This window comes from Amblyomma maculatum, chromosome 1 (assembly GCF_055883805.1).
Source record: "Amblyomma maculatum isolate TAMU_Amacu chromosome 1, ASM5588380v1, whole genome shotgun sequence".
Lineage (NCBI taxonomy): Eukaryota > Metazoa > Arthropoda > Arachnida > Ixodida > Ixodidae > Amblyomma > Amblyomma maculatum.
In genome coordinates, this window is record NC_139344.1 from 150722331 (window position 1) to 150742873 (window position 20543).

General features: G+C 44.9%; 1 protein-coding gene across 2 annotated transcripts in view; it reads left to right on the plus strand.

Annotated features, from left to right (window-relative positions):
* The first annotated feature begins 83 nt into the window (after positions 1-83).
* Positions 84-20543, plus strand: part of LOC146204601 (uncharacterized) — a 36808-nt gene continuing 16348 nt past the window's right edge. The window contains exons 1-7 of one of the 2 annotated variants that reach the window (XM_084589288.1): positions 84-335; positions 1169-3831; positions 4731-4781; positions 7000-7058; positions 7237-7331; positions 11469-11537; positions 11627-11687. In XM_084589288.1, the coding sequence (XP_084445414.1) occupies positions 1170-3831; positions 4731-4781; positions 7000-7058; positions 7237-7331; positions 11469-11537; positions 11627-11687 (2997 nt within the window). In that variant the 5' untranslated portion in view covers positions 84-335; position 1169. The remainder of the gene's footprint in view (positions 336-1168; positions 3832-4730; positions 4782-6999; positions 7059-7236; positions 7332-11468; positions 11538-11626; positions 11688-20543) is intronic. The other variant, XM_084589289.1, reaches the window with a different exon arrangement.

The window sequence follows — 20543 nt, forward strand, 5'->3', positions numbered from 1 at the left end:
GCGTGCCTGAAAAAACTCTTTGTCCTTCGTTCCTACCATCTTTTGGTATTGTACTTCGAACTCTTCGAACTTCGACACTACACTTGCGCCTCGACCCGGCTTCGACATGCAAGCAATGCAACAGCGGCCAATGGCAACAGCCAATCACGTGAATCGGGTGAAAGTTTAAACGTTTAATATGTGGTATCAGGTGGAATGAGCAACCATATGATCCTTGCCAAGGTATCGCTGTTGGTTTTCGTGCAAAAGTAGCATTTAAAAACTGTGTTGTGAATCTGGGAAGGCCAGCCGTTATATATGAGCCTGAAATAGAAGCATGAATGACATTGATTCAGGTTAGTCTTCACAGCGTATAACTTTTTCTAGATCGACTTAGCTTGCCTGTTGACCTCGTTTTTCAACATTTGATTATTAATTATCGGAAAAGCTTGTACACCTGATATGCAAGCTTTGCCTTTTTCTTTTTTTCTTTTTTCTTTGTTGATGTCTTGGCGTGTACTGGCCAAGAGCATACTTGTGGCCTTGGCAGTGGTACGCTTTCAAACGCGGAAGCGTGGTCTCACAAAATATTGCTGTGGAATTTAATACCACAGTGCTTTGGCTGTTACGTTTGTTGTTTATGCTGTTATGTTGGCAAACTCAAGCCGTAGGGTATTAAACTCTTGATAAACAACGTAATGCGAGATCTGCTGCTGTTTTATCTGGCTGCGAGATGTCATCTCGTGTTTTCTGTTCATTCTTGCAAGCTTTTATCGGAGGTGGCAATAAGATTTTGGATGTTGCAAGCATGCTGTATGCAGGCTAGCTTCAGCTAGCTTTTTTTTTTTCTTTAATGAGGCCTCGCGTTCTTGCTTATTTTGTCTCTATACCTCTGGCCAAAAAGCTGCCGCAATCCAACTGTGTATTTAACGTGTTTATGTGCTTGTTTTCTTTTTTCGTCTTTTCTGTGCTACCAGTGAGCAATGTGGTAGCCCCCTCCAACTTCCTTTTTAAGGTATATAAATAGCATTAAGAATTCCCTTATGTGGGCAGTGTTCAGATTCATGTCATGCTGTTTAGTTGATTTCGTGAAATGTAACTTTCACTAATTTTTGCTTGATTAACGTTCTCGTTGCGCAAAGAATTCTGTGTGGAAAGTTGAGCCCACTAAACTATTTTTGCTTTCTAGAATGGATAGCCAGAAAACTCCTGTCTTAAAGAAGATACCATCCTGGTTGCGATCCTTTAGAATCTCAAAAGATGCATCAGTGCCTCAAAATAAGGAAGTGAGGCTTACTTCCCGCCAGCCAAAAGGATTTCTTCGTTCCTATCGTCGAAGTCTTGGTTCTAAAAAGAATGAAGAGTCTGACGCAGAGGGCAATAATGGGGCCCAAGATTTTGCTAGAGGGTCTCTCATGTCAATACGCAAAATTTGGGCTCAAGAGGCAAAGGATCAAGCATGGGGTGAAAGGAGTAAGTCTGAACGGCGACCAAAGAAGTCATATGCCCTGAGGGCGACACTTTTGGAAAGCCCCAGTAAAATTCCTATTTCAGAGAAAATGCAGGCACATCAAAGAGAGCTTCAGCTTTCTTTTTACAACTGCAACATGTCATCCAACAAAGAAAACATGGCTCCAGTGTCTGCATCAAAATGTAAAAGCAATGGAAATTGTAGCTCAGCAGGAAGTTCAGATGGCAATCTTGCTTCTGAAATTGTGCTTAGTGCTGCAAGGCATGCCAAAAACAGACGAAGCTTAGTAAAAGAGCACGACGTCTGGAAAACAGCTGTCAACAATGTGGGCCTCCCTAGAACATCTACTGAGTTGGAGCAGTTACCAAAGGTTGGCAAAGAACAAGATTTACCAACATTATCACCGGTTGTTAGAGCAGCTAGGAATGAAAAGGATAGGACACAAGAATGGGCTATGCATAACAGTGGCTGTAGGAGTGGACTTCCTGCAAGATACACTTTACCTTGTGTTCAGAAAAATCAGCTGCCACATTGTGAGTTTCTGGAAGAGACTATTCCAAAGTATGTTGATTGTGCTCCAAGGATTCCGCCAAGAACATACCTTGCAAAGCTTGCACATGCTAAGGCACATCTTGCGAAAACTGTAGCTCCTTTTTCTCATGTCAAGGCATCAACAACTACACCCAACATCAGAAAAGCTAAATGTGGCCTCTCAGGACATGGTCATTCTCTGTGCAAGAATGTGGAGCATGGTTTCTTGTTGCCTTCAAATAAAACGGTCATCAAACAGCGAATATCTGGTGAAAGACATAAGGGAATGTATGAGGAAGTTGTGCGCTCTAGGGAAACTTCCTCACAATCTCCTCAGCCAAGAAAAGCTGTGAGACCACAAGTTCAGCACAACCCAAGCTATGGCATCGGCTGTTCATCAAGAATCCAGAATCTAAAGAAAAACTGCAGAACTTCAGGGTCTGGTGTCATGGCTGATGATGAAGCCACAGTCCTGAATTGTAGTTGTGACAGATGCCTTGATAAGTTTAGTGTCGCTGAAAAACATGTGCCTGGAAGGACGGCTGACCATCACTGTAATTGCCACCGTGGGTCTAAACATCAGACAGCCAATAGCTGCTTTTCAAAATATGGAAAGCATGCTTCTGCAGTAAGCCGTCACTGCACATGTTGTAAGTTCAAGAAGACATGTGCTAGACTGAAAGTGGTTGCTGATGCTAGTGGGGAAAGCTTAGCATTCGCTGAAGCGTCACGTGATAAAACTCTAGAAAAGAGAGCTAAATGCAGCACAAGTACCAAACATGCATTTCACTGCAAAGATGAAATAACCAGAGTCATTGAGGAGGCTGTGAAAGCAAGCATTGAAAAGCTGTTAGCAAATAATTCAATTCCGCAGTTGAGCAAATCACGGTCAGCAGAATCACTGCATGAGCCAACACAGTTTAAAAGGGCATCTTCTTCACCTTTAAAGTACATACCTCTTTCATCATGCTACTCTGGCACTGCAGAGGCCCTGTTAAACTCCACAGATGGAGCTACTGTAGACAGTGGCATTGCCTTGGTTCGCCAGCTCTGTCCCGCTGGAGGAACTGTGAACGATATAAGTGATGATGATGACATTTTCAAGACCTGTTCACAGTCATCCCACTTGGAGAATGGCCTGGAAAGAAGCACTTCTCTCCCCTCATTAGTAGAGAGTAGCAGCCCAGCGAAACTTAAAGTATCAACTGCATTTATTAAACTTGTGAAGAGGGTGAGTTCAGGTCAAGGTAACGATAAAATTTCATCACAGCACACTTCTTCTTTAGATGGGAAAGAGAATCGAGGGGGCTTGACACCAAGAGAGTCGTGCAGTGAGTGCAGCAGCAGTGGCACTGAAGAGAGTTGGCAGCCTGCTGAAAGTCATTGTACTGATGATTTGTGCATTGGTCCCGAAAAAACTTCAAACCAAATGGCTCAGAGCAGGGCAAACACATCAAAATTACCAAGTGGTGCGCACTGCCAGCTTGAATCAAGCATTTCTCATTCTGAACCACAACCAAGCCCTGGACTTGATGAATCTAGATCCAGCCTAACAAGCGTACCAGGCCGCATGTCACCTGATGGTTGGGAGAGAACACCACCATGTGACGTGCCTGTCAGGGCTGATCTTGATGATGATGAACTGTCCGAGCTGAATCCACGCATGTCTGAGGACATGCAGGAAAACTGCTTCTCAACTGATAGTGATGGAAGTGATGACCAGCACATTCTTGAAGAGGTGATTAGGAAAGGCATGGGTGTGACGCCGCCAGTCAAGTTACCATCCAGGTGCCCGAAGCTGATGAAAACTCCACGGAAATTCAAACCAGCCGAGATGTTCAGTGGCAAAGGTGTGTATGTGTTTTTTAAATATATATATGTATATATAATTAATTATGCACACGCGACAAAACTGACTTGCTTACCTTCATAAGCAACATCTCATATATTTTGTTATACAAAAAAAGCTAATGCATCCATATAGCTTGTAATGAACCATTGCATAAGTCATAGTTTAGTACAGTACATGAAGTAGTGCATCCAAAGAATTAAGCACAAGATTAATTTTAACTTTTGATGCTTGATTTGCTTTCCTGTGCCCTGTTACGATTGCTGGTTTGTAGAGTTTAACGTCCCAAAGTGACTTGGGGCTATGAGGGACGCCATAGAGGGCTGCAGAAATTTCGACTGCCTGGGGTTCTCTAACGAGCACTGGCCTCGTGGACGCCTTGCTTTTCGCCATCGAAATGCTGCCACCATGGCCAGGATTTGATCCCGCATCCTTGGGTTCAATACTCGAGCGCCATAACCACTGAGCCACTGCAGCGGGGCTGCTGCGGTTTCTTAGAATGGTTGGGTGCTCGACTTTAAATGTGCGAGTTTGATCTCAGCCACTGCGGCTGCATTTCGATAGGGGAACTCAAAGCACTCATGTACTATTCAATGCCGGTGAAAGTTATGGAACCTTGGGTGGTCAAAATTGATTAGTAGCCCTCTACCGCAGTTTTCATTGTAGCCCATGTCGCTTTTGGATGTTAAACATCATATACCATATCATGTCTTTTCTTGTGTGTATTTTATTTATAATATTTGATGTTTTTTATATATTTAACGCAAATAAGATATTCCTTGTCCTATGATGCTCCAGAGCATTCCTCTTGTGATGCTAGATTTTAATGTTATTTGCTCTGTATTCACCTATTTGTTAGCATCTCACTTAGCATGTCAATTTTTCAATTTTACTTTTTAGCAAAACTGAAGCTGTCGGCTTATGTAAACAGTGGACATGTCACGGTCCATGGTAAGTTATGAATTACCTTAACTCTGGCCATGCTTTTGGCTCTACACAGGTTTCATACAGCTCCTTTAAAAATTGATACCTGGCGTTTTTATCAAAGGATTTCAAGTGTCCTAAGCCCTCCCAAAAATCGTAACTCTGACAATTTTTGAAAATTCAAGAATGAAATACTAAGAATGAAAAGTCTGCTTGATAAGTTTATTATATAGATGCACGGGTGCATGTGGACGACCCAGTAACCTAAAAAAAAGAAATGTGTACCTTGGCGGCGATGAGTAAAGTTGTGACGGTAACATTCTGTAGCCTGCTGCTGATATTAAGTGGTTCCAAGTATGTGCAACTCTATCTTTACACCAGAAAAAGAACACATTCCATAACGTGCCTGCAACATGCATGGACGTCATATCAATAAGGTTGAGAATGTTTTCCCCGATTTCACTTTAGAATCTTTTAGAATCTTTCAACACCTCCCACAAACTGGTCTTGTTGCCTTGCCACCTTTGACTGGGCATCAGGTGTCATCGCCAAATGAAGACAAGGCCACTTGTCGAAATGTTGGCTCGGCTTGCGAACTGAGGCTTGGTCTCAATCCTTATTCAGTCTTCTTTCATACTGTGTAGCCATCTTCTTTTTCTCGTTCTAATCTGGATCGCCATTTTTGTATTCTGTCGAGTCTCGCATGGTAGCAGACATGATCCACTTATGATTAAGGTTGCAGGCTTAAAGGGCCACTGTCCAGGGAAGGACCTTTTAGGCAAAGGAGCCCAGTGTTTCGATCAGGTACCGGAGATAGTCTGTGCAAAATGCTACAGTGACACGCGCGCTGCAAAGCAACGAAAATACAAATCAAAGCTCTCTCATTCTCTCCTTCGGGAAGCCAGCTTTCCCGTTTCCTGCGCTGGCCCGTCGAGCCACAGTTATGACGTAGGTACTTCCAGAGAACGACGTACATTGGTCCGTCTCGCTGACTGACGGGAAAAGGATGGGTGTTTACCGCTCGCTGCGCGCTTTTCCCTCGCCACGGCCAGACTGAATCCAGCGGCACGCGCTCCCTCACCCGGTTCTTTTTTTTGTTTGTTTTTTTTTGCGCACGCGGAGTGCCACACCCCACCTCCCGCCAAACGTGGAGGAGGAGGGGGAAATTGCCTTGCGGAGGCTAGACGACCTCGGGCAGGAGAGTAAAAAACCTTTGCGAGGGAACGGAAGGAGAGAAGCATGACAGGATCGGGTGATTGCGGTGGCTGTAACTGTGTTATTAGTTACTCTTTTCAAAAACATTTTGCGGCCTTGCATTCTAGGGGTGAAGTCTCACAGTCACCGAGGAAGAAAATATTTTCGACCGGAGGGTGGACAGTGGGCCTTTAAACCCCACTAGGAAATTTCGGATTGGTTTCATGGAACGCAAATATCAGTGCTGGGTGACATCAAATACAAATGACTGCCATCAAGCAAAGTGCATAGTCTGCTGACATTTGGTGTCATTATTATTGCTAAGCTTTCATAAAAGGAGCTTTCATGCTAGCCAGATTGATGTTGAAAACATGATGGGGATCCTCAACTGCTTCTTCATCCAGGTGGATGATGAAATGTTGAAAGTTTTTTTTGTAAGCACTATCATTTGCCTCTGTTTGTGGGACAGTTTAAATGACTGGTATAATGCATTTTATTTTAACTAAAGTAGGTTATCGTGTGGCTGTTTTTCTTCCTTAACAATGGCTCAAATAGGACAAAATTGTTGATAAGTTAGTAATATCTGAAAATAAAATCAGTTTAAATGGCACTCGAGGTAGTGCTTTTTTGAGCATGCAAACGGAATCCTAAGCACATAGCTTTCTTATCAATCAGTAGTTTCAGGTCATGCTTGTGGATGTGTACATCATAAGTTAACATTTTAGCAAACTGAAGTGCCTTTAGCAAACTGAAGTGCCTGCTGGAACTATTTCTGAATAGATGCTGGGGTGAAGAATGACTTCATTGTTCTCTATTGCAATGCTGTATATTGGATAGGGGAAGGAAATTGAGCAATAGCATTCCTGTGGATTCAGAAATTCCTACAAAAATATTATTTGTTGGTTACTGGGCAAATAAATTCTTGTTGACCTGCTTTAAATATCGAAAGTTAATGCTTTGAACAGTACTTGAATTTTGCAATACAAATTCTCTATGAACTACTGTTTTGCAGAATGTTATACAGTGTGAATGTGTTCTTTTCTTACTGCAGTCATCAGAGCGGCAAAGTTGGTTACCTCCCGTGGAGGATCGGCGAATGCTTATATTAAGGTAGGAGAATACAACAATAATCCCGGTGCCAACATTGTAGTTGTTATGCAGAAATTTTATAGAGGAAATAATTTTGCAGATATGGCAAATTGGATATCGATTTCACTGTTTTAATCTGTGTGTGTGCTAATTCTTAAATTAGTATGCGGCAATGGAATTTGCCTGTTCACATTTTCAGGTCTCTCTCCAACCTGATCACATAAAAAGGGCTCACTGGAGGACTGCTGTGATGAAGTCAAGTCGGAACCCAGAATTTGACCACAAGTTTTCTTTGTGAGTTTGAGCTCGGGGGGGGGGGGGGGGGGGGGGGTCTTATTACAAACTTAACATGACCCGCACTCTAAACTAGCTTAAACATTATGTGTATTTTATTAGGAAAAGGTGTTGGAAGCTAATAAGATGTTAAAAGATATGACATTAAGTAGATATTATGCTTTCCAGTATTTAAACTTTTGTTTGAATTTGTGATTAAAAGAAACTCTGCTAATATTGCTTAATAATGTTAACATAACTAGTATTTCAGGCATGTATCTTCAAGTACAATCACATTTACATTAGCATTGCTGATGATACTTCCAAAACATGCTTATCTTTAACATTTAATGGAGCTTTTGGCAACAGAAACACTGCATTACAAGTACATAGCAAGCTCATAGGATATTGATGGCTTGGTGCATAAATAAGAAGGATGTCATGCAGTCCCGCGCCGTGGCTTGGTGGTTAGGATGCTAGAGTGCTAATCCGGAAGATGCAGGTTTGACCTGGGCCACTGCTGCCACGTTTCAATGGGGGTGAGGTGCACTATGTGATGTCAGTGTGCATTAAAAAACTTGAGGTGGTAGAAATTTAGGGAGCCCTTATGTCGCTTTGGAATGTTAAACGCTGGAAGCCAATCCATATTGGAAGGTGACATGCATAATTTCATTTTCAAGTAATTGTCTGTGCAATGGTTGGTCAGTTTATTTCACTGGGGAAAATATATCTGCATCACTTTGCTGTAGTTAAATATACCTCATGGACTCATATAAAATGGCCAAATAGCAGCATGAGTGTCTCAAATCTAAATTTCATAGCCGGATCTTTGTCCCTATCTTATATATAACATGTGTGACTTTCAGATTTGTAGTCATGCCGTTCACAGCAGCTGAGCCATTCTGTGTGACCATGGGCACAGCTTGAAAAAGAATATATGCAGTGGCATGTTGTAGTTTCAATACAATTTGCTCTTAAGCTTCACTGAATTCAGTGTAACAGTGATTTTCTACAGCCCACTTACAAGGTCACTGAATATCATGGTTGGGAAGCTTACTATATTCACATTGCTGATTAAATTACACTATGAATGGAGCAACCTGTCTGTATGTGTGTGTGTGTGTGACGTGCAACATGGCTTCCAGTTATTGCAGTAGTGTGTTGCATGTAAACATAAATTGCTGATGAAATAATTTTTCTCCATATGCATAACCACATCTATCGGGTCTTTGCATCCTTCCTCAGACATAGAGCTTCCATGGAAAAATATATTTAACCTGATCTGTGGGCTTCTTCCCACATATCTTCTGCTGTACTTGACCAGCAGCAAAATTTGTGGCACTTATTTTGTACGTGTAGTATTTCTATTCATTTCGCATTTTAAGCTCTCTCTTGGAGGGTTTTGTAGCAGTCCTTGACATCCTGAAAAACAGTGGATTTTTAAATTGCAATATTTAATGCCTTAAAGGCCCTTGTATTTATGGGAGTATAGGAAAGTCCTTGAATTTTACATTTCGCTAGGCTTAACAGGCTTGGCTGTGTGTTTGACTATATTATAATGTTGAAAGCCAATCCTGTATGGTTAGTACCAGCTGTACTTGGGGTCAGTGTGTCCTCAACTTTATTCGTGGGACACGAGTAGTGAAAGCACTGCCATTTCATTTTATGCCCTCCCTCTTATGACAGTGGACAGTGCCCCTCACAGCAGCCACTTGCAATGCATGGGCAACTTATGAGCAGATGCATCTGCATGTTTTCATTGTTTCTCCCATGTATATGGACAGTAAATTTTTTGGGTTCTTCGGGTAATAATGTCAGTGGCACCAAAATGGTATTTCAGTCCTTTCTTCATAATGTTAGTGTTGTCACAAGACACACGATCGAGAAATACCCCACCGGGGTGGCGCAGTGGTTACGGCGCTCGACTATTGTTCCCAAGGACGCGGGATCGAATCCTGGCCTCGGCGGCCGCTTTTCGATGGAGGCGAAAAGCAAGGCGCCCGTGTGCTGTGCGATGTCAGTGCACGTTAAAGAACCCCAGGTGGTCGAAATTTCCGGAGTCCTCCACTACGGCGTCTCTCATAGCCTGAGTTGCTTTGGGACGTTAAACCCCACAAACCAACCAACACGATCGAGAAATGATGTGCACTCGCAGGTACCTGTACGCTAATGTTAACTTAAGTGCAAATTTTGGCAACTTAAAGCTTTGCATGCAGGGGCCTAAATTTAGACTGTTGGCTGCAATCCACTGAATTCACCTAACAGTGCATTCTGTATAGAGCCGCACTGAAAAGACGCAAAAATAAATTATTCCATCAGAAAGCTGCATAGTTAATTGTTTTTAATATTTGGGAATTTTGTTGGTAGCATTTCTTCCAAACAAAATTTGGCTGACTAGCAGGAGCGTGCTCTTCTGCCAAGTGCTTCTTAAACTGTTCCACTTTCTAAGAGTGGAGAAGCAACCATTTCTGGCAGAACTGCAAGCCTAAACACAACAATTTTCTTAATGTGCTTTAGCAGTCTGCCGCGCCGCGGTGGTGCAGTGGTTAAGATTGCTGACTACTGTGCCGGAGTACCCTGGTTTGATCCCGACCACCGCCAGCTGCATTTCGATAGAGGCGAAATGAAGAGGCGTCCGTATGCTGTGCGATGTCAGTGCACATTATAGATTTCCATGTGGTCCAAATTGTTCTGGAGACCTCCACTACGGCGCCCCTTTTTTTCTTTCCGCTTTCTCTCCCACCTTCATTCCTTCCCTTATCACACGGTTCAGGTGTCCATAGAACAAGTGTGACTGATACCGTGTGCCTTTCCTTTTGTGTGAACCAATTATTATTATTATTATTATTATTATTATTATTTAGCACTCGGTATTTGAGGCTGAAATTTAGTGCTAGCAACAAATATATTAGTGAATATTGTAGTACTGAACAAGAACTTAAAAAAAGTCCCAAAAAGCTAAGATATTTAATATGTGTAATTACTAGTGTGCTTCATGGTGACGTGTGCATTGTTTTCCTGTCTTGTTTTCAGTGATAATGAGGGATCTTATTGTTGAAGGCATTATTTTCTTTCAAAGGTCATTGCTTGTGTCCTTAAAAGCTACGAACCCATGTCTGTGTAAGTGGTAAATGAAAACGATTAGTAAGCTGTTTTTTCTATAAAATGAATCCACAAGGTTGCGAAAAGTGTTCATATCATCTGAAATCCTTGTCATTGCAGAATGAATGAGTTCGTGTGCTGAAGCATGAGAAACGCACTCATGCAAATTCGTTTACGGTTGATGCAGTTGTATTTGTGGCTGCACTATTCACTTCTTGTGGTACATGCCATGGTGAAGGATGCAGTCGTGCTTCCCATGTCCAGAACACACTAAATTCTGCACATTGTACAGCCAGGGAATTTTACAAATTCATACTGTTATGAAATTTATACCTGCTGTGATTGTACCACGGAGATTTGACAGTATTCAGCAAGGTATCAACCCGCAAGTGGTACTGCAGTTAGTAATAAATTAATAAATAAGTCACCATTCCATCTGTGCACTCATTACAAGTATTTTGAAGCGAAAGCTTCACTACGCTTGGTAAAGCCTGTCTTTGGATGGGCTTCAATTCGACTTTTAAGGAGCAGGAGGACAAACTGTTAGCAATGCTATGTCATTCAGGCGTCCACGGAACAATGCGACAATCCTGTGCCTTTACTTTCCTATAAACTAACACACAATGTCAGCGTGGGCTAGTCATTGACCTTCAAGGAGCCACAGGACAAAGTGTGGCTATAAATATACTGTGCCTTCTTTTCCCCAAAACACCCGACCGCTGGAAGTGTAACCTTGTGGACCACCTTGGTGTCGCATCACAAAGGGTAGCACCACCTTGACCCTTTAACCTTTGGGTGACCTTCGACCTTTCAAACTTGGAGCTGAGGAAAGAGTAGAGGGGGTGGAGCATGTGATTAATCACGTGGGCGACGTCGCGCCATCGCGCGATGGAGACAGCCATGATGTCTATAAATGGGTATAAGACGAGGAGCAACCCTGCCTCAACTCAGAGCCAGCCATAGATGCCAGTGCCAGTTAAATGGGTCTATGAATGAGTTCTACCAAGCGTAACTATAGTAAACATCTGTTAATGTTCTTGTGTGAAATCATTGCAGCGAGCTTATGGCAGACGATACAGGAAAACGCCTCTTGGTGACTGTGTGGCATCGGGACTTTGAAAACAAGTAAGCTTGTTTGCGGTGCTTCTCATTAAAATTATCTTTATTTGTTTGTAATGTTTGTATTTGCTCCTTCTTTTTTTTTTTTTTTTCAGACGCAGTGAACTTCTAGGCAGTATGTCTTTTGGCATGGGTAAAATACTGAACTCTGATCAGGTAAGAATTGATGAAGCAGACTGGAAGAGGGAAGAATGTCGTTACCATAAAAAAAAGGTTCATATTTTAGCTCATAGCGGTGCAAGAAATGAGGACTTTATAGGCACCTGTGAAAATTTTTTTTAAAGATTAGGCAGTCTTTTTGCAGAATTTAGTTCAGAGGACATATTTTTTTTAATATGTCAGTTTAAGCATTAGATTGGCCGATAATAATGCATGTTGTTATAAATTACTGGTAAAGCACTTATAGCGGTTTTGCGAGAGAAAATGTTATGAAAGGTTGTTTGGGGAGTAGCTTAGGTATTATTTTTGGTAAAAAGCTTTTGTGCTGAGGCGATGTTTGCAAAATAATGAAGGTGAGGGTAATGGCACGCAACAAAATGCTTTATTTTGTGTCCTCATTACTTTCGTGTGCTTGCAAATGTCTTTAGCAGTGCAAGAGCTTTTTACCAGAAATGCTGTTGGGTGTAAAAACAAAGGAATGGAAGTTTAATGCTGAAACCCCTTGGCAGAAATGCAATTGAAAGCTGATTTCTAAAAGATCGGTTGCCATGTTGTTGCTGGATTGTGCTGCTAAGTTGGCAGGGAACTAGGTTGCTACACCAGGGCATGATATAGTCTGCAGGCTGACGACAGCAATGGTAACCAGAACATGGTTGTGGTAACCAGAACATGACACGTTTTTGTGGTGCTTGGTTTCTAGTGTCCTTATGTGGAGTGAATAAATCAGCTTAACCAAGTAACTATCCTTATCAAGTCATGATAGTGAAGAGCTCTATGCTATTCCATGACAACTTTTCTTGGTAATAGAGCTGAAGCTTCAGATCCTAACATGCCTTGTCCTTTTAGGCGGAAATATGGTCAGCAGTTGCAGTTATCTTCCGCCTAAACCCCAGTATATAGGCAGTACTCATTACTTGAGGCATACTTCTAACATAAACCATGGCCAGACTCGGACGGCAGTGGTGTGCGCTTTCATACAGCCTGTGCGCTCGCTGTAGATACCATGGAAGCTCTTCTAAGCAATTTGCCGCTTGCTTCTGTGATGGCGGCCGCTGCACACTTGGTTTTGCGCTTTCAAGCACTCGTTTTCGGGGTTCAGGTTGTCGAAACAAAAAAAAATGGGGAGAAGTTATGTCCTTCATGAATTTCAAACCAGATATTTTCTTTCGGAAGCTGGCTGTTGACCCTTTCGCTGTCAGACATTTCTGACCTTGACGCACCCCCAGTGTCAGCTTGGTTTCAGGGAATGAGCGTAGTGATTTATGTTTGATTATGATTGCTATACAAATAACATAGACAAAAGAATATGCACATTTCAGTTTTTTGCAGGTGTTGGTAATTAACATTATCATCATTATCAGCCTGATTATAAATTAGATAAATGAGGATAATATTAAAAAAAACTGCTTGATACTTCTTGAGAGTCCGAATCCGAGCGTGGGTGGTATTTATAATCAAGAGCCATCGCTCCAGTCCGCAGTCGAATGATCCGCACAGTCAGCCATCTGAAAGTAACCGCGCGCACGGAGGGTGTACTTTCAGTGGCCCGCACAACAGAAAGAAATGGCATGTTGCGAAATCAAGATGACAGAGGGAGATGGAAAGATGCTAAAAAAACCTCCTTTGCTAAAGCTGCTAGCCGCAAGCAAGGACGCGGCAAGAGAGAGCGAAAGCAGCGATCGAGACATGAGTCGACCTATTGGAGAGGCAACGGCACGAGCCCCTGAACGTGACGCGTAGTAGCAGACACGCCAACAGAATAAAAATAAAAACTTGCAAGCCTGCAGCAGATGGCAGAACAACCCTTGAGCTCGTAAGTGCACGCACGCACCGCGAGACGCGTGCACCGCATGATCGCAGCGCGATAGAGTAGCGCGCGCAGAGCGACCACACCCCCCTGCAAAGAAGATGGCGGGGGTGCACGCAGTCGCTCCATACTCTTCACTATATATGTATCACCACAACGTGGCAAGGTAGATATACCATGGTAGCGAAGGCTCCATAGACGCCCATTGGTCCAAAAAATGGCGGCTCATGGGCACCGCCATATTGGGGGCGACTACGTATGAGTGACGTTGAATGACGTCACGCATACGTATGTTTTTAGCACGAATTTTAAAGTGGTCTTTTTATAGAACCCGCATTTTCAAGCCAGTATCTCATGAAGGTTGCCTTTCAGTGCGCACCAACCTTTGCCAGTTAAATGTGCTCGAGTTCCTGCTAGTTATGGCCTTGTTAATGTGCAATTCGGAACCCAATGAAAGTGACTGGCAAAGAAGGCAGCATAGAAAGGCAGCAACACTTTCAGACGCTGGCTTACCTTGGCTGGCTAATCATGCAATCATGCATGATTCGTAGTGGAAACCTTAGTGGAAATACTGGTGCTAGTACTTTTGAGTACAAGGTATGATGCACAAAGCACAGGCTCAAGTGCACAGTTTGCAATACAGTGTACGGCAAGTATGGTTTTCATATTCATGGTTTATTACAGCAACCAAACAAATACAGTGATAAAGCACAGCAACAAAAAATACGCGTCACAGGCAGCTCAAGCAGTAGTTTCTTTAAGCTGGCTATTCATCTCAATGGTCACAGTGCGGAGAGAAAAAAGCCCTGCAGTTCCACAAACATTGCCAGGTAGGAAATTGAAAAGCATAGAAGACAGTGCTAAGACAGCTTCAATTGAGGCAAACATGACATGACATAAGTAGGCGCATCAACACGGGTCGCAGCCTTTTTGACGACAGATACGCAGACGGTTCGAAGTGCTTGGAACAAACCCGCAAGTCTCGCAGCTGCCATGGTGTCTTCTTCTCCAGGCTAATGTTGTGGCAGAACTGCACCCACGCTTGGCACCTGGACGTGATGTAACGTGCACATTATTCACAATTGCGCCGTAAGGAATACTGCATACTCCAAACGCCAATGCGTCATTATTCCTGTCAATGCTAACTACAGTACAATATACTTCCATTATATCTGAACTATGGTAGTAAATGCTCGCGCCCCAAGCTCTCAGTGCCCAAGAGTGCGGTTACGTACGCTCCTCATGCCATGCGGGTAGCTATACTTTTCTATGGTTAAGATTGACGAGAATGAAGTGTGTTTAAAGTTACCCTAATGGTCATGCATATGCAGAATAGCAATAACAAGACAGGTAGTAACTCCTGCTGAGTGAATTCAGTTAAAGCACCCTCAAGGTCGCGCATATACACGTGGCTGAATTTCGATACTACCAGTTGCGAGGGTAAAATTGGCTTTGCGGTGTTGGAAAACTAAACAGTGTTGTGCTCAGACTTGTCAGGCAGCATAATTGGTTTTAAATTGGCCTTCCGGTCAGTGGCATGCGTGTGGTTGCTCCTGAGAGCCCGGTATCAAGTTAACGCTGGTGATAGCCGGCTGCATGAAACTCACCATAAATCAGACAAATGGTGGGCCTCTTTCGCACAGCTCAGCACTTAAAGTGTGTGCCCTGTAGTGTAGTACATAAATATCCCCGAAAAAATGAAGCCACGTGCGCGCGAACTGGTTACAGAAACAGAAGCGAACAGCCCAACGAAAGCGTTCGGAGCATACCTAGAGCAGACGCCTTGTAGCAGGCGACACTGACAAGAGCTCACCTGTGAAAGTCCAGCGGGAAGCGGTGTAGCTTGACACCGACGGTACTGTCCATGCTGTTGCAATGTTCCACGGCGCATCGTTTCTTCACACGCCGCAAGCTCATCATGAAATAAAGCGCTAAGCGCTTCAAAAGAACAGCGCCAAGCGTGCAAAGCTGGAAAAAGACTTCGCACTGGCCGCACGTCGAAGGAAACGACAAAACCGAGAAAACTGCCGCGCGGGGTGCAAATTTTACAAAACGGTGACAGAGAAGCGACGCGCAAGGACGACGAAAACTTCGCAAAAGGGGCATTTCGAGACCGGTGAGCTAAATTTATAAGCTTTACCAGGCGCGCTATTGTAGACAGCTGGCGATAAGAAACCGCTTCGTGAGCTCCCGCGGCCACTTCCGCCATGGCCACTGTGGCCGGGTGCCGAAACAAGGCCTGCAAAGTCAAGCTGCAAATGCACCGCACACTCATCAACAGGGGGCATAACAAGAACGTTGCAAAAAAGTAAAAATGCGGCATAATGTCTTGCTGAAATAGTTTAGCTATTTTATAAAACGTGGCATTAAAATATTTATTTCTTTACGTTGTTTTATAGCGTTTTTATTTGTGCTTTTGAATTTCATTATCTAAGTGTTTCAGCCCCCCCAAAGTGGCTGTGCTGCTGTCGCGCTAGACCGTTTTTGGGCCCAGCCTTCGCCACCATTTTACATCCGCCTTGAACGCGGGGCGAAAATGCAAACTTGTAGAAAGATGTTACAGATGGCGCAGACTGTCCAAGCTCACCAGCTTCACGCTCAGGCGCGAAGTTCTGAAAGCACGATAGAGAATGTACCGGTACGTCGGTGATACTGCGGGGGCGAAGCACGAAAACATACCGGTACGTTCATGACAGCGAAAGGGCTAAAAATACAAAAAGGAAAAACCATCCTTCAGTTTCACAGTACTAGACCAAGTATATATTACATATTGCGGCCGTAAATGGAAGAGCTGTACTTTGATCTATTTTGAATTATCTCTTTTAGCACATACGAATTGGACTGGTTCATACCGATTGAGCAGACACTGAAAATAAGAACAAATGAGCGCGAAGAATCGAGGAATGCAGATTCAACGTGTTTATCTTTCAATTTCCTCTTTATCCACATCGTACGTGCGGACTTTCTAAAAACTTGCCCTGCATCAACCTATTACTGGTGAATATCGCAAGAAATAATATATGCCAGCTAGTTCGTCAGACTAACTAGATTGATAGTAAAGATTATTCTAACTGGGTGAATGGTATGAACCACTAATCATTTAACTAAACATAAATTCTATTTGCCCTCCGCATATGTTCAGTTTGCGAAGTGAGTGAAATACCCGGAGAACATATGTGTGTAAAATTGGTTCAGTGTAGGCTCAGGTAACAACAATATACTGTATGTTCTTATTCCTTACGTTGTGCAACATGTGTTAACCGTCATTTCAAAGCCCAATTCTCAGTTGTAAATATTGTGTGTCGTAAGCACAGCCAAGTAGAAGCCTACTATTGTAAGGTTGATTAGGAGCTCGTTATGTTGTACAAAAGCTGATTTTTTTCTTCTTGCGGCAACTTTCTTTCCTGCGTGATATGATAGGAAAGCGCGTTCAGCGAAATTGAAATGACAGGGCTGCAGAAGCGCAGAACTCATCAATGCATACTTTTGGTCTCTCATATCCGTTCGCTATCGGAAACAGAGCGAATGCATTGCTTGCTATATCTGTCGCGTCAATTGTTCACTGTGATGCATTGAATTCTGCTAGCATATTTTAATTAGTGATTGAGCGCCCTGCCGGGGTGGTGCAGTGGTTACGGCGCTTGATTACTGTGCCCAAGGTTGCGAGGTCGAATCCCGGCCTCAACGGCCACTTTACGATGGAGGTGACAAGCAAGGCGCTCATGTGCAGTGCGATGTCAGTGCATGTTAAAGAACCCAGGTGATCGTAATTTCCAGAGTCCTTCACTACGGTGTCTCTCATAGCCTGAGTCACTTCGTGACGTTAAAATTAAGAATCCAAAACCAAACCAAATTAGTGGTTGAGCGAGGAGTAGAAGAAGAGAAGTGGTTCTTATTGGGGAGGATGAAAAGGGGGATCGGCGCATTCAACTGTCTCCTCAGGTATGAGGGATCACCGCCGTTGCGCCGAATTAAGGGGGAGGGGGGAAAAGGAAAGGGAGGATGACTGGGATAGTGGCAAGGAAGGAATGTAAAGGGCAAGAGGGTCTGGTGAGCCTTGAGCGCCGGGATAAGCGCGAGGCATGGAGACGGGATCGCTGAAGGTCAGCCCGTTGTTGGATGGGCGGACAGTAGGAGAGCGGCGCCCGAAAGAGCGGAGCTGGAGGAGAGGTCCAGGGTTTCGTACCGATGATGGCACAAGGATCCGCAGAGAAGGAGTCACTAAGGGGGATGGCGGTCACTTTGGGAGGCCACTGAGGTCAAGGTCTGGGCACAACACTCGGAGGCACAGAGGTTTGAGTGAGCACAACCATGACACAGTGATGAGTCATAGGATGGACACAATGTGTGAAGGCACAGTCAGTGAAGTCACATTTTGGGCACAGCGAAAGGCAAAGTCAGAGAGGGCACAACACTCGGAGGCACAGTGGCTCGTGTGAGCACAAACGCGACATAGTCACTGAGCACAGTAACACGTCAGAGGATGAGCACAAGGTGCGAAGGCACAGTCAGTGAGGTCACTTTGGGCACAGCGAACAAAGGGGATAGTCAGGGAGGGCACAACACTCGGAAGCACAGTTGCTTGAGAGAGCACAAACATGACACATCCACTGAGCACAGTAACGAGTCACAGGAAAGGCACAATGTGCGGAGGCACAGTCAGTGAAGTCACACTTTGGGCACAGGGAACAAAAGCATGGTCAGGGACGGCACAACACTCGGAGGCACAGTGGCTCAAGTGAGCACAGACACGTCACAGCCACTGAACACAGTAACGAGTCAGCGAAGGGCATAATGTGCGAAGGCACAGTCAGTGAAGTCACACCATGAGCACACGGAGAGGAACGCAGTCGAACGCGCACAGCATAATGCGAGCTAGCCGCAGATTATGAACAGAACACATACGCACTATGGCATAGGTGAGGCGAAACGCCGAAATGTCATAGGCGCATGATAAGATGGGTGGACTCCAGGTAGTCCAGAAGGGCAAAGAACGCACACTGGACTTTATGTTGGGGGCCACGTGGGAACAGCAGGTCATCGCTAGTAGCTGTCGGGAACCCCAACTTGCGATAGCCAGCATAGAGTTCAAGTCTTTGCCCGTCGTAGGCCGGACAATGCACAAGTAAGTGATCCAGAGTTTCCACAGCACCACAGTCACTGCATGACAGAAGTCCGGTGCGGCGAAGGCGGTGCAGTCGTTCCGCTGTCCAAACACAGCCGATGCGCATTCTAAGGATGATTGCGCGCTGGTGAGCCGTGAAGTCAGCGAACTTGATTGTTCGTGGGGCCTTGCCGGCTGCAACGCGGACATCTGGGTGGGCGGCAAGTGTCCGTTGTAAAATTCTTGCTCTGGCCACGTCAAATTTGCTGATGGAATTGGAGACAGGTGCATTGCCAGTGTGGGCACTCTTGGCCAGGGCATCAGCCCGTTCGTTGCCTGGGATGCCGACATGGGCAGGGAGCCATTGTAGAATGAGGTTGATGCCTCTGTCCTCAACCGCTCTAAGCTTGCTGCTTAGCGATTGTACAGTAGGTATGTTGTATTCAGGCTTGCGTAGGAGCTGCAAGGCTGGTTTGGAGTCGCATAAAATGGCAGCAGCGGTGACATTAGAGCCGTGGGCGGCGAGCACGAACAGAGTGCCGGAGTTTGTACAGGGCTACCTCTTGTGGTGGCTCAGTACCAGCGAAGCGGATGACTAGATCTTTGCCGCTGCGCCAGCATCCAAGGACAGGAACGCTGCTTTCCAGTCCGTTGAGGATCTCGTCCTCAGAAAGGCTGTGGTCGACTGAGAAAATGAGGCCAGAGGAGGTCTTCCCGCCAGCTTCCTTAGCTCGCACTTTGACACCACAGATGTCATTGACAGCTAGGAGAGGATCAAGATCACTTGAAGGGTGGGTATCCACAGCACAGACATTACGGCGGAGGTTCACCCTGACAGCCTTAACTCCAGGTAAGGCGGCCAGAATCTTCGCGATGGAGTCCCGGCTGGGAGAGAGGAAATTGTCTTTTTTCCGCGCAGGACAAAAGAGGATGGTTGCTGAGCAGGCAGCCTCCGAGTCCATGGCTGGAGCAGAAAAGCGGGCCGCTGGGGCTACGCGTGAGGAAGCGTTGGAGGAATTGCTAGGAAAACCAGCAGAGGGCTTTCCTTTGCTGCGCTTGGGTTGAGAGGCCTGGTTGGACGTGTCCTTATGAGTGAGGTGGTTCACAGGTTCGTTTTGCTGTCCGGAAGGGGCAGCAGGACTGGAGCTCTTAAGGGCGGACGAGGCCCCGGAGGTCAGGGGGGAGATGCGAGGATCAGTGTACTGGGAGTTGAGGGGAGGAAACTCATCCTCCCCAGGATCGGCAACCTTGAGAGAGGGGGCGTGGTTGCGGTTGTTCGCCTCAGCTGTTCGAGACTTTTCCTGTACCTCGACCCAATTAGGCTCGGTACATAGTCTGTCTCAGTGAAGGCATCTTCTATGGCTGATGCTCTCTGCAGAGCTGTGAGGAGACCTCAGACTGGGAAGTTGTCCCCTCATTTGAAGCTGGAGGGTTCTCTTCGTGCGCAATGCTTGGGAGTGCGGCAGGCAAGATGGATGGACTTGAAGCCGGAGGGTGCTCCTCATGCGCAATGCTTAATTCGCCTGCATGCACTATCTCTAAGGGTGCCAGAACGATGGCATTTTTTTTTTCTTTTTGGACACTTCTCTGTTTGCTTCCACACGTGTGCCGCGTTTTGAGGCGGTTTCATGTGTCTGTCGGCACTCCAGGCTGGTGGTTGACTCGCTGCAAGTTCTGTAGAGCGAGTTAAAAAAATTTTGCTCTTATTGCATTTTCTGTGTACTTTGACCGATGTGTTCACTGTAACCTACCTTGTTCTAAGGCATTCGCATCGCTTCGAAGTAACAGATGGCATTCATTACTGCCCTCGTGCATAAGATGCCAGAAAGCCTCCCAACACGTCTTGACCCACCCCTACGTTGCTAAACCCTGCGGCTAGTTTGTAACGAAGAAGGCGACTTCATGGCAGCAGTCGATCTTCTCAGCCGAAGTGTACTTTCGG